The sequence below is a fragment of the Cottoperca gobio genome, chromosome 5 (genome assembly GCF_900634415.1).
Source record: "Cottoperca gobio chromosome 5, fCotGob3.1, whole genome shotgun sequence".
NCBI lineage: Eukaryota > Metazoa > Chordata > Actinopteri > Perciformes > Bovichtidae > Cottoperca > Cottoperca gobio.
In genome coordinates, this window is record NC_041359.1 from 20,607,678 (window position 1) to 20,627,350 (window position 19,673).

Genomic DNA, 19,673 nt, shown 5'->3' on the forward strand with positions numbered 1-19,673 from the left:
CAAGCTATTTAAAATGCATGTGTTACTGTTTATCTGTATTCAAATGTATATCACGTATGTATAAATATGCTCATGTAAAGTTCGTCATGTGAATGTTGTCTCCAGTGTTTGATGGTTTGTGTGTTGAATTCATGGAAGTTTGTCTCATCTAGTGTAATATCCTGTTACAACCCCCTGTGTTGTCTGGAGCATCTTTTCTCCCCGCATGTATGTTTTCCCTTGTGGATGGTTTTGTATGTGTGTTTGTGCGTGTGAATGTGTGTGTGGTCTTACGTTTAAAATTGGAAATAATATTGTTTGATGGTTTGTTGCCTGATTTCTGTATTGTGGTTTCACTAAACCAGCCAACATGCATCAGTGTTGAATGCCCCATCCTAAATAAAGCCTGTCACATTGTGTCCTCTCTACCTGTTGATGACCTTACTGTGCTCTTCTGCTTCTGCTCTCCCCTCTATCCTATTTTGTCTTTGACTGTCCTTCTGTTTCTGTTTCTACCTACATTCTTCTCTGCTTTAAATTTTCCTATATGCACACCTTCCCTTTTTTAATTTTTTTTATTCCCCACCTACCCATGTACATTTCTGTCTCTCTCCTCCTCTGACTTCAACTCTGCTCTCTACATATCTCTCACTTGCTACCTCCCAACTCTCCTCGCTTTAACTCTCCTGTTACTTCACCTCTTCTTTTTCACCTTATCCTGCGTTCATCTCCATTGTATCCCCTTCCTTTCATCTCTTTGTCTCTCTCCTCTTCCTCCCTGTTCTGTCTTCTCTCAGAGGGAACCGTGAGAGCTCCAGCCGGGCGTCTAGCAGTCGTCAAAGCAGCACAGACAGTGACATGAAATGCCTGGAGCCACGGCCCTGGAGCAGCACCGACTCAGACAGCTCCAACCGCACCCTCCGGCCACCCGTCACGAAGGCTAGCAGCTTCTCTGGCATCTCCATCCTTACCAGAGGGGATAGCCTTGGCAGCAACAAAGGCTCACAGGGAAGTTGCAAAGGTTCTCGCTCTGGTAAGGACTGTGGAGGAAAGTTATTAGTTCTTTCTGTTGCATGTCATGAATGCTAGCATTAGCTAACCATAGCTTTTACTATCCATTATATGCATTGCTTCTTAAGTGAGGCACACGCAGCTTGTCTGGTTCTTGGAGGCAGTTGGAAAGATTGTTGTCTTGCTGTTCAACAAACAAAATGACCTTTAAAATGATATTTTACATGAAACGGTACCAATCAAATCTCTCAAATCACCGCCCCACACGCATACAGAGCACGAGTTCTCCTCATTAGCCAATATGTCATATCACTTTGCTCAACAAAATCTAAAAATGGTCCCCCAAACCTTCTTTGAAAGTGTTTTTGTTTCACTATAATTAACCCCACGGCAAAAACATTTAAACTCGAGAGGTTTCTCTTTTCTTGCTGAAATGTTAACTTGAGTGTGCGCTCTAGTGGTCCAGGAAACTCTCATTATGTTGTAACGTATGGGATAATACAAGGAAAGAAAAAATATTTTGATAAGGAGGTTTTTGTGGGTTTCATGTCTTCTTCTGCATCACTAGGCCTGCCCCTAGTCAGTCCTGATGTGTGTCCCCCACCTGCAGCCTCCCAGTCCAGCCGAAGCCTACTTCCCTGCCCAACACAACAGCCACAGCCACAGCCCCAGGTTCAACCTCAGACTGCGCTGCTGCCCACCCCACAGCAACATCCGATGGGAAACCACATGATTGCTCAGGTATGTATCTGCACTACATGCATTTATGTCAAGCGAATCAATACAAATAAAGATACACTTTCAAGTTACGATTAAGATCTAATTAAATATAGTAGTCAAACATCTTAAGTTATCGTATGTCTATCTTCCTACTCTTAATTAATAATGAATTAGTTAATTGTTCTGTCTGAGATAGAGCTGCAAGGATGAGATGACAGAAAAATAAACGCCAACTATTTTGATAATGGGTCAATCGTTAGAATAAAGTAATCTTTCATCTCTTCTGTAATTTTATACCAAACGATGAATCGATTTTATTTAGCAAAAGAAAAGGCAGATAATCGAAAATAACGATTAGTTGTAACGCTAGCCTGATCACATTTAAGAAGAATGTACTTAAAGCATCAATATAAAAGTTATTATCAGTCAATGACAACATTTCTAATACTAGAGTAGTAAAAATTACATTTCACTTTGTAAACAGATTTATTGCTTTTTTTTTTAATATTCTTAAGAAAATAAATGTGATTTTAATTTCTATCCGTCTGTTCATCAACAACTTTTCCTCTGTGTTCTAACCCACATCTTTTCCACTTCTTCATTTCTCTTTATTCCCTTCTATCCGCCTGCTTCCGACACCCTCACCCTCTCACTGGCTTGCTAAACTCTCTTTCTATGCCTCTTTTATTTCCTCTCTTTCTGGTGATGCGTCTAGCCGGTGGCATCTTTGCAGCCCTCTCAGCCTGTCTCCTACTCCAGCCCTTCCTGCCCCCAGGTTCTCCTGCCAGTTTCTCCTCCCCAGCAGTACACAATGGTACTGACACCTTTTGTAGTCTAATTTAGTTGAACACTTCATTACTGACACACTTTGCATTTAGCTTTTGCTGCATTCTAGAAACTCTTGCTCTCTTATACCATGTTTTCATTCACATTAGTTTGGTATTTAACTACACTCGTGGTAGAATTATGTACCATTCACGTAGTACTTTGTCTCGGGCTGCGTACAGATCGGTCCCTTCCTGAGAGACTTCCCTCAGAACAAGTTCATTTGTTTGCTTTTCCTTGTGAGTCAAGAACATGTGACTTTTTGTGACGATAGTTCTTTATTTTTAGCACCCTTTTTGGGGAGCACATTTATGTTGTCAGTAATATACACAGATTTGTGTCGATAACAAAATAAAATCCACGTGATTAAATGTAACTAATGCGTGTACATTTTGTAGTATTTAATGCTCAAAACGTTGCTGTGCTCGCATCCTAATCAGCACTAAACATGTTTTACCACATGAGTTGTGAGCGGATGAGTGCGTATCGAGGTGAAATTGTGAAACCCCAAACTGCACAATTGTCCTTGGACTAAACTCAGAATCTAGCTCTTCTTATTGTACTGGATGCAAAGAGATGAAATTGGTATCGATCCTCTCATCTGAGATGGATATTTTCCAAAATGTCAGTGTTCCTTTTAATAATCATATCTCATTTGCTCCCACACTGTGGCTAATGTAGCATTATGGTTTGAGTGATGATAACTCTCAATCACTCAAACCTCAGACCTTACACCACAACATTAACAAGAAGCACTGACGGAGAGAAGCCAGCAGCAGGTCTGCAGCCCATTTGAGGTCATGTCCTATAACTTTATCTTCAGATATATAAAGTTTTACATCATTACCTGTTGCTTTATATATCTGTAGATGGTGCAAATAGTGACTTGCTATAATGCTCTTTGTCCAACTGTCTGCTACCGTTTCAAAATACTGTCCAAGTGTAATTTGCAGTTTTTAATTCCATCATACCTTTTGTAATAAATACTGTGTAATCTAGATTCATCCTAATAATGTTGTACTTTGTATTTAGTATAGTGTCAATCAAAACCCACCAGTGACATAATTCCATTCCTCCCAGGGAGAAGAGCTGGCGCCACAATTCACCCAGATGACGCTGAGTCGGCAGGGCTCCAGTGAGAACCCTGAGCCTCCGCCCATGTATCAGGCTCCTCCCACGGTGCTGGCCCAGCACCCGCCTCCTCAGACCAGCTACATCATGGCTACCACGGGTCAGCCTATGCCGCCTCAGTCTGGCTATCAGCCTGCCACTGGACACCCTCACCCTCCACCTCCTCCACCTCCTCCATCCCAGCCCGTCATGCAAGCCCCGCCACCCCCACAAGGCTACATGCAGCCCCCTCCACCTCAACAGGTAGGCTGTTCTCCACAGGTTGTTGTATATGGCATCAGACACAGCTTTTAAGTTTTGTTTGAATGTCCTTAAAGTACCTTAACGTTTTTTAGAAATAGAAATAGAAATTGAACCCAGGTCAACAAGAAATGTTGTATTACTGTACATCCCAAAAGGTTTATAGAAGAGTTGCATTACTGCTGTGGACAAACACTATTCCAGGAAGAGCTGATGACGTTAAATCTTGCAACTGAGGACTTGAGTGTTGTTGATTTTTAGGGGGGAACTCCTATATGTACTGGAAGAATTTAACTAGTTTATTCCATCAAAGTATGTGTGGAAGAGTTAATTTCTCCTTTTATATTCTAGTTAATTTCAAACATGCTGACACTATCTCCGTTCATATCAGATGTTCCTGCTTCTTTGAGATTTTTGCCACTGTGGTGGATCATGTTCCTTGCACCTCATACTAATGAGTGTTAATGCAAAGATTTGTTAATGAAAGAGAAGGGTGCACAGTGTGATCATCGCTGCACGTTGTTAACATACAGATACAGAGAGATGAGACGTGAGTGCTTGCTCTTATGAAGTATGAGTGATATGGCAGTCTTATGGTGGATTTCCATTTCAGGAACCTGATGGCATGAGCATTCCTGATTCATCTCCTAGCGATGTATAACCGGGGATCTTCAAAGTTGGTTACACAACAGCACAATTTAGTCATCTTCCTTTACAGTAACTGTGTATAGGGAAGTAACTACTGATAGTTAATGGAATAAGACTTAATATTCTGGTAAGATAAATGAAGTAACGGCAATTACAGTGAAACAACGTCACACTGAGTAATAGTTTCCCGGTAAAGGAAAGATAATTGGTATAATTTGCAAGCCACCCCTACCTACGTCAACTGAATTATGTCCATGTTATGTTTCCAGCTGGGGCACAAGTACGCCTCTCGCCTCTGGCTACAACATTTTCCAGAAAATGTATATTCATAACCTATGTTGTTGTTGTTGTTGTTGTTGTTGTTGTTGTCGTTCCAAGTGTTAATGAATGACGACAATAGAAGCTCATCTTGATTCAGGTGCAGGTTGATCGTAATACCATAGGTGTCAAATCATACACCTTTTGTCTCCAGTCTTTCTCTCCTGTAACAGGTAATGCTTTATTCATACTTCTGTCCTTTCAGAATCCTTTCCTCGTACTATGATAGGTTTCCTGGAAGGAACTATGAAATGTGGTTATTTGTTCACTAATTACAGGGAAAGTACAGATTTCCATGAAAGAAACATTAAAACTCAAGAAGATTCACACTTATTTTTAGAAAACATAATTCTTCGAATGTGTTGAATTTCAATGCGTGCCTGTACACAGATTTTACGCTTTTGCATGCACGGCCAACCTGCTGTGTAATGACTGAAAGACTAATAATAATAATGCCTTTTAAAGCGCGTTATAAAAGAAGTGTGTTAGAAGACGAGTGCTTTACATATCAATACAAATCAATAACAAACAAGTATAAAATAGAGTTTTTTAAAGGGACATAAAAGAAGACTGTTTTAGCTTCGCTGTTCTCCGTCAAGTCATTCCACAGCTAAGGGGCCCGAACAGAAAAGGCCGGGCCACCTTTAGTTTTAAGGTCTGACCGGGGGAATAGCCAAGAATGACCGAGCAGAGGATCTCCGCTTGCCTTCAGGCTCGTAGGTCAGGAGGTCAGTTATATTTCCTGGAACTAATCCCCTATGATCATTATAATGCTCTCTCCTGTTGGACCAGGTTATGAGTCTGCCTGTGGCATTTTGATTCTGCTGAAGTTTATTGAGGTTTTGTTGTGTGTGGCATGAGAACAGTGCATTGCAGTGCATTTCTAAATTCTATGCAGATAAATGACCTGACCTTTAGATTTGTTTTTTATAATAAATAAAAAACCAATATGATTGGACAACAGAATTAATATGCTGGTCAAAGTTGAGGTGGTTATCAAAGATCATACCGAGGTTTCTGCAAGATTTAATTTGGGCTGTACTTATGTAACACTTTAATACTGCAAATGACATAGTCCTTTCCAGGAAACGTATCTAGAGTATTACGAACCTGTAAAATTACATGTTACTTTAAAAACTCTCCAGTGATGCATAAATGCCATTAATATAACGCATTAAAAAAGATTGTTCTTTTATAAACTCGGAGTTAGGTGACATATCAGGGATGTGATTCCTGTGAAGTAGCACGATTCACCCAGTGGGGGAGTTTGGTCCTCGCACCCTAAGCGCCTGTGTGTCACCTCCACAAGCTCGGTCTCAGTCAGTCAGCTCGTCTGTCACATTCTTCCGATTGCAGAGGCGGTGACAATAATGAGTTCTCTCACTCTCTGTCACTCACACTCTTCCTTCCCTCCCTCAGGCTTCTGCTTGAATCCATAAAGTAGTTATTATAATTCATTTGAGCAGAGAGAACTAAATTGACCTGGCCGTTAAACACCCTGTGGGAGACATTAGACCCTGTAATGTTTCTCTGGGGCTAAATTGTAAAGGAAGATAGTCTGTTTAGTAGAGTTTTAATAGCTGAAGTGACTAAATTTCTTTTTTTAATTGGCAATAGTGTTGTGTTCATATGAAAGGAATCTGGGGTCAGTAGTGTCTCCTTAAAGCACCTTCTAAATTGGAGCATACAGACTCATAAGAAGAACACTATCACAAGGGCCAGAGTGCCTTTTTCATAGTAAATGGTGGAGAATAGACTATTTACTGGAATCAGGTGCACATTTTACAGTACTTGGACAGCAGAGCAAACAACAGCAGAGCACAAATGTGTGTGTTTTTCCACATGGGATTGTGTGTGGGGGGGGTAGGGATGCTAATTTAGATAATTATTTTCTGTCCGATAGCTGACCCTTGTTAACTGATCATTAACCATTAATCGACAAGATTAATGCCTTGCATGCAGGAGTGCTGTGGTTGAAGTGCCTCACAAGCCTCCCAGCTGCAACGATCAATGAGTATGAAGTGAGCAGTCATTTCAAAACGTTGAGCGTAGCAGTGCACTGAGTTTATTTGTTGAGATTAAAGATCAGTGTCAAGTCCCTTTGTCTTGCTTTCCTACCTGCTGATGAAAGTGAAGAGGTTTAGCCCGGCTCAGCCTCTCTTAAGGTGGTGTGACCTTTTTAAGGTAGACCAGCTATTCTCTTTTCAGTGACGAGCTGCTCCTCCGAGTTAAGCTCCGCTTTTTTTTAAATCTGTTTTTGTACGATTGCATTAATCGGTCAAAATTCGTATTGTCGAATAACACTTAATAGGTTAAATATTATCCCTATTATGGGGCTTTGTATTATTGTATAAATCTTTATGCGTAGCCACTATTTGTAATCTTACAAAACGTTTTGACATGTCTGCACTGAAAACCTGCTGCTTTTAATAATCCATCCGTCGGTTTTCGTTTTGTTTTATACATTAAATTTCCTGCGCTTTTATTTTGTAGTTCCAAACACTGACTTGTATAGACGCCATCTTTTAATGCTTTTAAACACCCTACACACATTCCTATATTATCCTCACTCTTGGATTTCCATACTTGTATAAACAGCATGAGCTGGAAAAGGAAGATACTCTGTGTTTAATGTGTGTGTGGGTGGTCGACAGTGTAGCAGGAGTGCAAATACTGACACTGCTGCAGCATCTAGATGTGCTGAATGGTGTCATGTATGCAGATGAAGGTGGAGCAGGAACTATCGATCATCCTAACATTCAACTCCCTCTCTGTTTATTCGTTCAATGTCTCATTTGGAAATTCTGCATGCTTCATTTAGCCCAGTTGCATAAGCCGCAAGTTGTTCAAGCTTCAACGTTCGACGCTTGGACCTCTGCGACTGTTGTACATCATCACATGCAATTTCTATTTAACATTCTGGTTTGTGCACATCACTGTTGAACACTGAGGAAGCACAGAATTGAGTTCTATAGGCATTGTCTTAAATCTGCCATAATGAATATTTTATTAACAATGCATCACGGGACAACTTACGTGCAAGTTGTTGCTCGTTGTTATGAAGCCACAGACAATTGTTGCATCATGAAGCTGTAAAGCAACTTTCAAGTCCTACGTTTGTTTGTTTGTTTGTTTGTTTGTATGTCACCAGTGTCATTAAGCCGTTGGTGACTGAAATCATCTTATTTCCATGAGAAGTTAGTGGAGACAAAAAAGGTGCTAAAAGAAGAGTGAATATGGACTTAAAATCATCCGCTGGACAGACACTTGATTTCATATGAATTGTAATGTTGCTTCGTATCTGCTTGTTGTGTAAAAAGTTTGCAAACACGTTTGACATATCAACTTAAAAGGAGAGTGCATGTCAGCGTTGTTCTCAAAGCTGATGATAATAAATATATAAAAAATGTAATTCTGTGCTGTGAACATATAGGAGGGGGTTCCCTGGTATTGTCTCTTTGTTATGTGTGAACAAGGTTGAAGACTGCTGATCTATTTCACTTTGATTCATCTTTGTGTATCTATTCATCTCTAAATCTTTTTGTTGTTTCTCTTCAGATACAGGTGTCGTACTACCCTCCTGGTCAGTATCCCAGCTCAGGCCAGCAGTACCGTGTGCCCCAGCCCATCTCCCACCAGGTGTCTTATCCTGCCCAGCGCACACAACCCATGCCTCAGCCCACACAGCAGCCAGGTCAGTTTTAACTTTTTGTCACGCTGTACTGTGCTGTACGGTCATCAACTCTACCTAATACATGAAGACATATGTCATCAGTGTTTCCTGTGCATTGTTTGTCTAAAAGCATTAACTAACACACACACACACACACACTTTTTACTTAATTGGAGGAGCATCCAAAATGTATCCAGACCAAGTCAATACCCAGCTACAGTCCACTTGTTTTTATAACTGTATTTTGTTTTTCCCTAAGCAAAAGAAATGCTAAATCATACTCAGTTTTAAGTCCACTAGGTGAAAGGTTGATTTTTTTAAACGACCTTTTCCCTGCATTGTTTTACCAAGTCAAACACGCTAGGACCAAAATAGAGCTCTTTTTTCCGTGGAAAACCCCAACACTTTTATCCCTCAGTCTCATTTGGAGACCGTCAAGGTTGGCTGTGTTTGTACAGTAAGTGACAGACAGACATTGTTGACAACCAGAATGGACTCTGGCTCATAGCGGAGGCCGCCAAATCCATCATGCAGTCAGTGTGGCCTAACATCCATCCATTGTCGCTGCCTGGTTTGAATTATGAGTTTTGTGATGGTGAAGATTTACATTTAACAAACTTAACTGGAAACCTAATTGGTATAAAGCCTGTTGGGTTCTGAATATGTCTACAAACACTTCTGGGTTATGAAACCATTGATTACTATCTTTTTTTAAGGTATTAAAAAACCTAAAAAAGTATAAAGGTTCAGAGAAATGCGGTGTTTTTGTGCCATCATCCAAGTCACAAGTCTCATCCTCACATTTTAATTAACTCACAAGAGCATAAATCTGTTTTGTTCTGTGTTTGAAGTCGACTTCTGTCCTGTTGTACGGGGATGTTTCCCCTCAAAGGCCCAACTACCCTTCTTCTCTTCTTCTCCTCTCTTGGACTCTACTCTTCCTTAATCACACTACTGTAATGTGTCTGTTGTCATCAGGTCTCCAGACCATGATGCCCAGCCAGCAGCCGAGCTACCAGGGCATGATGGGTGTGCAGCAGCCACAAAACCCCGGTCTGCTCAATTCCCAGAGGGCAGGCATGGGAGGACAAATGCAAAGCATAATGGTTCAGTACCCACAGATGCCATCATATCAGGTACAGACAGTTCTGAGTTAGCTGTAGATTAACATTAATGATACAAAAATAATTTTTGTTGTTGTTATTGCTAAGCAAAATTAGCCTTGCCTGGTGAGCTGAAAACTTTGGCTCGTAGTGTAAACATGTGGATATTCTTACAAGGTTAAACAGCTCCATCTGGTGCACACTTAAGAGAAGAATTTATGTTGGAGTGGCATTCACAATACATTGTAACAACATGATATTGTTAAGAGGGCAAACAATAAGCAAACATGGGCATCATCAAAAGGTAGATGTGGATTTAATTGTCATTAAAACAGCTGATTCACTTAGTGTAAGTAAAAGTATCAATACTGCAGGGTGGAAATACTCGTGTCAAATCATTTAATTAACAGTAAAAAATAAGTAAATACTGTCCATTTTAGAATAATGAATATTATATAATAATATTATAATTACTGATGCATTAATGTGTAAATGTGTACTTTTAATTACTTTTATATATAGCTTGTGTGTTTTACCAGGGGATCAATAGCGTTTTACCTTAACTGATGAATTATCCATCATAATTTATTTGTTGGCTATATTTTGCATCTTCAAAGTAACTAAAGATATTGAATAAATGTAGTGGAGTAGAAGAATAAAGTGGAAATACTTGAGTGGTAGTGTACAGTAGTACCCGGATACTATTCTAAATGCTTGTGAACAAAATAAAAGCAGACCGAAGGCGTCTCCTGAAACAGCATCACGTGTTGTTAATGTTAAAATGACATCATGACAGGTCTCGAGTAAATCCCTCTCTGCTAGTCTTGTCTTCTTTTCTTCAGACGGCACTTAGAAGAACCACCAAGTATTTTTTCCTGAATGGTGTCTTTTCTCCAGGTACCAGTGGGGAATGAGAATCAGCAGGTGGTGCAGCAGCAGTACCAGCAGCAGGTGATGGTGCCAGTCAGCCAGTCTGTCCAGGGACCCATGCCTGTCTACTACAGTGTTATCACACCCACACAGCAGAATAGCACAAGGTTTGTCTGCAAACGTTATGCACAGTGAAGCTTAGTGAGAGCATTTCCTCCCATCAGTGAAGTCGTTTCATTTCGCCGTTTGTTCAGTTGTAATTGTGACGCATGAGCACGTTGTAAAACGTTAAACTTGGCTAGCATTTTCTAGACGGAGTATTAGGTTTGCAACTAATGATTATTTTCATTATCGATTTAATCTGACTTTTTTAAACCTCTTGTTTTTGTCAGTCCAAAACCCCAAAGACTTTAATGTGATATAAAAACAGAGAAAAGCAGAAATCTCCGTAGTTGAGAAGCTGAAAAAAAGCATTTCCCGCCATTTTGTGTGGGTATTTTTCTCCTGTGTATGTGAATTACCTTTCCAATTGCATTTATCTTCTCCCCTTTGTATGCGTCTAATCCTTCAGCCCGTCAGTAAGTTACCTGCAGCCCCCCAGCTCTGAGCAGTATCAAATCACTCAGTCGCCGTCCCCTTGCAGCCCTCAACAGTTGCAGCAGCAATATTCAGGTGAGACTTGGTGTCAAAGGGTTGTAAAGTGGCCAATAGTTAAACATTTTGTGAGCAATAGATGAACACAATTTTAACTTTCTTTTCAATTTCGATTTAGTTTAGTTTTAATTCATTGTATCTAATTTGAGAGTATTATTCTCTCAAAATGAATGCCTGGAGTATTTGCAACTGTCCTCTATGGAGCTGACTGCGGGCCAAGTAAGGTAAAAGGTATTTAGGGTAAAGTTAAACAGAGGTACACAAGGTTCACAAGTTGAACTTGTTAATCAATGTCCTTAAAAAAGAAATGTTTGAAGATATCACAGAGCTGCACGTCAGAAAGGACTTGTGCTCCCATTTGGCCTTAAGTAAATGTTGCTCGTAATGATGGTCACTTTATCCTTTCAACCTCTGCTCCTGTTTGTGCCTTTCACTCAGCTGTATGTTTATTTATTGAACAACTTATGTGATTGGTCTGTTTTTTTAGACACAATTATGTTAGTCATTTGCTCTAAAAGTGAAATTTCAGGCTCTTATTTCTTTTATTTTCCTGCCCGGACACTAAATTCAACAATAAACTTAAGATTTGGATCTTCTTCAATTTTACAAAATGTCAGCAGCTTATTTTTCTTGTTTGGAATAACGAATGGGGATTCATCTTCTGGAATTTATAACTGTAGCTGGTAGTGTGTACATTTATCAAATCCTGGGCCTCAGTTAGTCAAATGTTTTGAATTTATAAGATGCTCTTTTTGTTTTTGTTTAAATAAGTCTGTAGCTTGACCTGAAAAATGTGTTCTACTTGTTTTATACTTTGCCTATAGCTTCTGATAAAACCAACAACTTTTACACTTGCATGTAAGATTTGAGCCCGAGTAATAAGTCTTCTGCCAAACAATATTTATAGCAATATCCTTTTAATTATTCCTGAAAGTAACTTAGTTTACTATATTTGTTTTCATACTTTACCTGTTATGATGACATAAATGATTTACTTGCCATTAGTGATGGGATGTTATAGGATGATATAGGATGATATAGGATGATATGATATAGGATGATGATATAGGATGTTATAGGATGATATGATATAGGATGTTATAGGATGATATGATATGGGATGATATAGGATGTTATAGGATGATGATATAGGATGATATGGGATGATATAGGATGTTATAGGATGATGATATAGGATGATATGATATGGGATGATATAGGATGATATAGGATGATATGATATGGGATGTTATAGGATGATGATATAGGATGATATGGGATGATATAGGATGATATGGGATGATATGATATGGGATGTTATAGGATGATGATATAGGATGATATGATATGGGATGTTATAGGATGATGATATAGGATGATATGATATGGGATGATATAGGATGTTATAGGATATGGGATGATATAGGATGATATGATATGGGATGATATAGGATGTTATAGGATATGGGATGATATAGGATGATATGATATGGGATGATATAGGATGTTATAGGATATGGGATGATATAGGATGTTATAGGATATGGGATGATATAGGATGTTATAGGATATGGGATGATATAGGATGTTATAGGATATGGGATGATATAGGATGATATGATATGGGATGATATAGGATGTTAAAGGATATGGGATGATATAGGATGATATGATATGGGATGATATAGGATGTTAAAGGATGATGATATAGGATGATATGATATGGGATGATATAGGATGTTATAGGATATGGGATGATATAGGATGATATGGGATGATATAGGATGTTAAAGGATGATGATATAGGATGATATGGGATGATATAGGATGTTAAAGGATGATGATATAGGATGATATGATATGGGATGATATAGGATGTTATAGGTTATAGGATGCTATGATTGGTGATGATCTAGATGTTTCTGATGTTATTCTGATATGATATTGGGATGATATAGGTGTTTCGGATATTGATATAGGATGTCTGGGATATATTGATGTAAAGGTGTTGATTAGGATGCTTGATATGGGACTTATAGTTTTTCTGATCTGCTTCTTGTGCTTGCTGTTCTGGGCTGCTTGGCTCTCTGGCTGTCTCGCCTGCTGCTCTCGGATTTCTGCTCTGGGCTGCTCTAGGCTGTTCTGGTCTGGCTTCTCTCGTCTGCTCTGGCTCTATCGGTGTTCAAGGATGCTGATATAGATGATCTGGGCTGTTAGACTGTTACGGATATGTATGGATGATGATGCTATTGTGATTGCGATAGAAACACTCAGGAAAGTTATTGGTGGGGGGAATTTTCCATTATTGGGATAGTCCGTGAATAGCCTCACATGCAGTCCACGTGAGAATAAAAAAAATACAGGATCATTATGTAAACAACTCACAATGGTTGCTATTGGTTTTTTAATCCTTTAATTAGGTAGGGGGCACATTATGATTATGATTACCTTAGTTAAGATTGTTTTTTTTTCCTACCTGTGATGCAAAACTTATTTGTTTCTTGAACAAAATGTACGATATTCCAGTATGTTTTATTGCCATTTTAAAAGTTTTAAACATGATTATCGGGATAATATTATGAATCACAATTACTTTGACCAGGATAATTGTGATGTGAAATTTTCATATCTTCCCCTGCACTGCGTTAGGTAATGAGAAATACATATTTAAGGACCCAGGACTTAACTTAGTAAACCAAATAATTTCTCCTTGCAATAGAGACGTGTCAATGTAGTTTTACCCTCACTATAAATGTCTGTGTAACTACATTTGTGCTCTCTCTGTGTGTTCTCTCAGGAGTACCGCCTCCTGTGCCTGGGGTGATGGTCATGCAGCTCAGTGTCCCCAATGGACCGCAGCCTTCCCAGAACCCTCCTCTGGTCCAGTGGAACCCATGCAAGTACTACAGCATAGAGCAGAGGCCCAGCAAGCCAGGAGAGCTCTACAAACCGGACAACACTCCACAGGTACACACACATACACACGAAGGTCTTCTCCACCAGGGGGTGATGTGATTTGTAAATAAATGGGAAGGATCTCATGATTCCAGACTGTAACTCACAAATCCTGTCATTCATGAATATGTATATTTAATTTATACATTAGCAAGCCCCTAGTGGTCATCAGTAGGAATGACAATGACACGACTCTTGTGACACAGTACTTTATATATTTTATTTTATTTTCTCTCTCTCTGTGTGCAGGCCAGCACCCAGCTGACGAGTCCCCTGGCCTCCCCCACTCAGTCTCCCACCCCATCTCCCGCCGGAAGCGTCAGCAGCGTCTGTCCCGGCCTGGGACCATTACCCCTCATCTCACAGTTCCCTCGGCCAGGAGGTCCAGCTCAAGGTACAAATTAACCATGAGGAAGAAGGTTCAAACACGTACACAGCTTTCTTACACTCCGATACAGCAGTACTTTAAACTGCAACAAACATGTTTCAAGATTCAGTAGTCATGAATGTTAGAAATGAGGACCAACACGAAGACCAGGTAGTGTTAACGGAATTAAATGTGGAACCAGGCTGTTAAAAAAAGATTTCTCCTTTAGTGCACAGGCAAATAAAAATGGACTTATTGTTACAACTGTTGCAGACGTGTGCTTGAACCCCCAGTTTAGACCTTTGTCACATTGACCTTTTTAAACCTGGTCAGTTGGCTTTTGGCCCTGAGCCAATAGCCTCAGCAGGTTCACGCTGCTGGCGCTGTGCCACCTGGTCAAACCTCCTGTACCCACACATGGCTTTACCTCATCCCTGCCCTCTGACCGATATTTACACACAGCCACGATACCTTTACTGGTAAACAGACCCTCTGTTTGGAACGCGTGATTACACACGCAGTCTTGCATCAGTCTGCGATCCGTGTAATGTCGTGCTGACTCAGCTCTATGTCGGATCGTCTTCAAGACACCGATATTATGAAAATAAATACTGCAGTAACGAGCTACATTCGGCCCTTTGACACATTTCTAATGTCTTTGGGTGCTTTGCAGGTTTTCTTTTACTCCAAGTTGTGTTGAAAGGAATTCTCAAATGTGAAATTATTGCCAGTTCCACAAACCGTCATTAAATCGATCTCCATCTCCTTTTTACCTGCTGTGAACATTTGGTCTGGTTTTGGGTTGCACATATTGCACATCATTATGCACTCCTGTAACTTTCACTAGCGAAACAAATACAATTCAAGTGAAAACCTCTCTAGTGGGGAAATTAGTTGAAGTATTTTCAGGATCGTTTTGACTTTAACTTGTGATTTATGTTGTTTAGGTGACGGCCGCTACTCTCTGTTGGGGCAGCCTCTCCAGTACAGCCTGTGTCCTCCCCACCTCATGCATGGCCAGTCCTCCTACAGCTCCCATCAGGTCAGTACTGGCAGGTCAACGCAACTCAACCCTTCTACATGTTAAGGCTGGGATATTGACGGGTCTTGATATTCTTTAAAAAATAAATAAAGCTGGGAAACACAATTTCATAAAATGTTGGCTGTGGAAATAGTTTCCTTCTTTGCAGCATGTTGTGTAACCAAGAGTTAATAAAGTGGCATGTATTTAAATGCAAGCCATAATACACTGTTAACTGAATAATTTGCTGGGCTGACTAGTGTATGTCCCAACTGTTTGTGTTTCCAGTTACCAAAGACTAAGTTAAATGTGCCCGGTGATTCTTTCTACCTCCATCTAGTGTCTTGTTGTGGAACTGCTTTGTAATAATAAGCCTCATAATATCTGTTCTGTGTTCAGGGCCAAGGAGTGATGAAACACGGGGCACGAGGGAAAAAACAAACACTCAAATCTGCATCAACAGATCTCGGCACCACTGATGTTGGTAAGTCCGTTTTTATTGTTTGGCAAATGTCCAGACAGTAACGCCATGTCCTAACGGCAAGCGAGCGTCCGACTATCGCAAAACATTGGATGCTTACTGTCCACGCTGAATCCGTTAAATATGCATTATCAGACTGGAGAAGTAACCACTTAAAAGAGGGGTGAGTACGTTGCAAACAGAAAACACATTTTATATTGTGATTTTTACTGGAAATGGCGCCAGCCAGCTGAGTAACGTCACAGTCACACACACAGTCACACACACACACAAGCATTCTGTCGTCGGTGTGGAAGTTTTGATGTAAATTACATTAGGTATGTTGTTGTGTATCTATATGTTGCACCTGTTGTCTTCTGGGCAAGTAAACCTGTTAATTAAAGTGGGCGAGTCATGTTCAGTAGGAATGTATTCGTCCAGAAACCTGGATTTATTTGGGTGAGAGTGAGAAGTCCTGTAACTTGTTGCTGTTTTGGAGAAAATGTAAGTCACTACCATTAAATAAACCTTGAGTTGCTGCTGAGACTACATTAACATCAGGTGCAGTTCTACAGCCATTTAAAATACACCAAATTGGATTTCCCCTCGTGTATCCTGGTGGCCTCAGATCCGTGCACGCCACAGTTCCCCCAAGCACTGGACATTGCAAGAAGTATTTTAGTGGAAACAGACAGAGCATGTCTCTGGAACAGGTGCTTGAAGTCTGTAAAGATGCAACCTGAGCGATCAGGCTTTCTCACATCTTCTGTCTCTCTCTGACTCCCCTCGTCTCTTCTTTGTGCAGTGGTGAGTCGAGTACTCGAGGTGACGGACCTGCCAGAGGGGATTTCACGTCCAGAGGCTGAAAAGCTCTTCAACCAGCTGTCGATGTGCGGTGCCAAGATCCAGTGGCTGAAGGAGCCCCAGGGAGGCCGAGGAGGAGGCTGTGGCCCCTGTCCTGGTGTAGGGCCTGCTGGGCCGGGAGCCACCGCTGGGCTCGGGGCCTGCGTGGGAGCAAAGGGCGACGGCAACGACCCGGCTCACCTCTACACAGTAGTGGCAGTGTTCCCCAGCACCATGGCCGCCCAGAGTGCTTCCTTCAAACTTAACAACAGCGGGGCCACCCTCTTCAAACTGAGGGCTGCCAAAAAGAACTATGACCTGCGTGTGCTGGAGAGAGCCAGTTCTCAGTGAAAGGAAAAGAGAGGGGGAGGAAAGAAAGAAAGAGACAGATAGAAAGAGAGACTCTTGGTGGAGTGGTGGAAAAGGAAGGAGGACTGAGGCGGACTGCTCTTAGTGTACAATTTAAAAACAAAACAAAAAAATTACTTGAGTTAAATGATGTGTCAAATGTATAAAAGGGAAGAAGGTGTGAATCATGAGGTGGCTGGTGCAAATATGATTTTGTTGTTTGTTTTTATTCATTGTTTTTGTTTTGTATTTATATAGCAGAAGAGCACACAAGACACGCGGCCATGTGTTTCACTGTTGCCGTGGAATGTGTGCTGCCATTATACAAAAACACATAAAATGACACACACACATACACACACACACACACACACACACACACAGACACACAGGCAACAGGGTCACGTAGCACATGACAAAAACACACTGGACAGTCGACCTCAGTCAAACCTTTTCCCCGTCCCTCCTTTTCCTCCCTTTTCTGCCAACACTTTCTCTCCTTCCTTAACTCTCCGTCACCCAGTCGTCTCTTAATCTCACATATTTATAAATTTTCATACGCACAGTTGCGCACTCTGCTTTCCCCCACCTGCGCTCTTTTCTTGCCATGTCTCATACTGCCTCCTATCTTTCTCTGCTCCTGTGCCCCTCTCATGTACTCTCACTGCTCTCTCCTCTTGCTTTCTGTTTGCCTTACTGCTGTTGTGGGTTTCTTGTATTGCGCTGTTTTGTTTTTTTTCTCAGAATTTTGTTTCGTTTTTTGGGATTCAATATATTTATATAAGTGATGTAAGGAATAAAAGAAATCTATATATTCAGTGATTTTTCTTTCTTTCCCCTGAGTGAAAACATTTAGGTCTTCCTTTTATCCTTTACTCCTCCCCTCTTCATCCCGCTCTCCTCTTTCCTACATTTGTTTCCTCCTTACTGCCCTCTTCCTCACTTCTTCAGTCCTCTCCTCTGTCCCACACCCGCTCCACCCCGACGCCCCATTGTGTTTGCGTTTTCCGTTGACAGCTGTGCAGAACGTATCAGAAGAAGTAGTTAAAGTGCACAATGATTGCATATGTCTACTGTAAATTTTATTTAATTGTTATTTTTTGTTTGTTTTTAAAAATATAAAAGTCGAGAAAAAATCTATCAAAACATCTTCTGTGTCATGTGGTTCATTGATTGACTTTATTAATGCCGACTCCAAAGTCTGAGCTACACATCGCATGTACTGATGTGTCCTTGTAAGGGCATCGACTACAAGTCTCTAACCTAAATGTGTTTTTATTAAGTGAGTAAGGGTCTAATTACAATTCACTTAATATTGTAATCTGTTACACAAGTGTATTTTCGTCAAGAAACCAAATGTCATGCTTTAACCTTGTTTGAATGGCTCATCCACAAGTAGGCTTAACATGCTGTAACATGCAGCAACATGCAGCAACATGCTGTAACATGCAGCAACATGCAGTAACATGCAACAACATGCAGTAACATGCAGCAACATGCTGCAACATGCAGTAACATGCTGTAACATGCAACAACATGCAGTAACATGCAGTAACCTGCAACAACATGCAGTAACATGCAACAACATGCTGTAACATGCAACAACATGCAGTAACATGCAGTAACCTGCAGCAACATGCAGTAACATGCAGTAACATGCAGTAACATGCAATAACATGCAGTAATATGCAGTAACATGCAGTAACATGCAGTAATATGCAGTAACATGCAGTAATATGCAGTAACCTGCAGTAATATAAAGTAACCTGCAGTAATCTGAAGTAATCTGAAGTAACCTGCAGTAATATAAAGTAATCTGAAGTAACCTGCAGTAATATAAAGTAACCTGCAGTAATCTAAAGTAATCTGCAGTAATATGAAGTAACCTGCAGTAATCTGAAGTAATCTGCAGTAATATAAAGTAACCTGCAGTAATATGAAGTAACCTGCAGTAACATGAAGTAACGTAGTAACATGCAGTAACATGCAACAACATACAGCAACATGCAGTAACATGCAGTAACATGCAGCAACATGCAGTAACATGCAACATGCAGCAACATGCTGTAACATGCAGTAACATGCTGTAACATGCAGTAACATGCAGCAACATGCAGTAACATGCAACAACATACAGCAACATGCAGTAACATGCTGTAACATGCAGTAACATGCTGTAACATGCAGTAACATACTGTAACATGCAGTAACATGCAGCAACATGCAGTAACATGCTGTAACATGCAGCAACATGCAGTAACATGCAGCAACATACTCCAGTAACATTCACTAACATACAGCAACATGCAGTAACATGCAGTAACATGCAGTAACATACTGTAACATGCAGTAACATGCAGCAACATGCAGTAACATGCTGTAACATGCAGCAACATGCAGTAACATGCAGCAACATACTGCAGTAACATTCACTAACATACAGCAACATGCAGTAACATGCAGTAACATACTGTAACATGCAGTAACATGCAGCAACATGCAGTAAC

The 19,673-nt window shown here is 40.4% G+C and overlaps 1 protein-coding gene across 10 annotated transcripts in view; it reads left to right on the plus strand.

Moving 5' to 3' along the window:
• r3hdm2 (R3H domain containing 2) overlaps positions 1–18,315 on the plus strand; it is a 51,720-nt gene extending 33,405 nt beyond the window's left edge. For 4 of the 10 annotated variants that reach the window (XM_029431248.1, XM_029431246.1, XM_029431249.1 and 1 more), the window contains 13 exons: positions 777–1,012; positions 1,559–1,731; positions 2,426–2,524; positions 3,616–3,909; positions 8,431–8,566; positions 9,524–9,681; positions 10,546–10,685; positions 11,090–11,190; positions 13,970–14,139; positions 14,377–14,521; positions 15,442–15,536; positions 15,915–15,999; positions 16,781–17,169. In XM_029431248.1, coding sequence (XP_029287108.1) covers positions 777–1,012; positions 1,559–1,731; positions 2,426–2,524; positions 3,616–3,909; positions 8,431–8,566; positions 9,524–9,681; positions 10,546–10,685; positions 11,090–11,190; positions 13,970–14,139; positions 14,377–14,521; positions 15,442–15,536; positions 15,915–15,999; positions 16,781–17,169 — 2,221 coding nt within the window. Of the gene's footprint in view, positions 1–776; positions 1,013–1,558; positions 1,732–2,425; positions 2,525–3,615; positions 3,910–8,430; positions 8,567–9,523; positions 9,682–10,545; positions 10,686–11,089; positions 11,191–13,969; positions 14,140–14,376; positions 14,522–15,441; positions 15,537–15,914; positions 16,000–16,780 lie in introns of all 10 variants that reach the window. The other 6 variants (XM_029431250.1, XM_029431252.1, XM_029431251.1 and 3 more) reach the window with 3 other exon arrangements.
• The last annotated feature ends 1,358 nt before the right edge of the window (positions 18,316–19,673 follow it).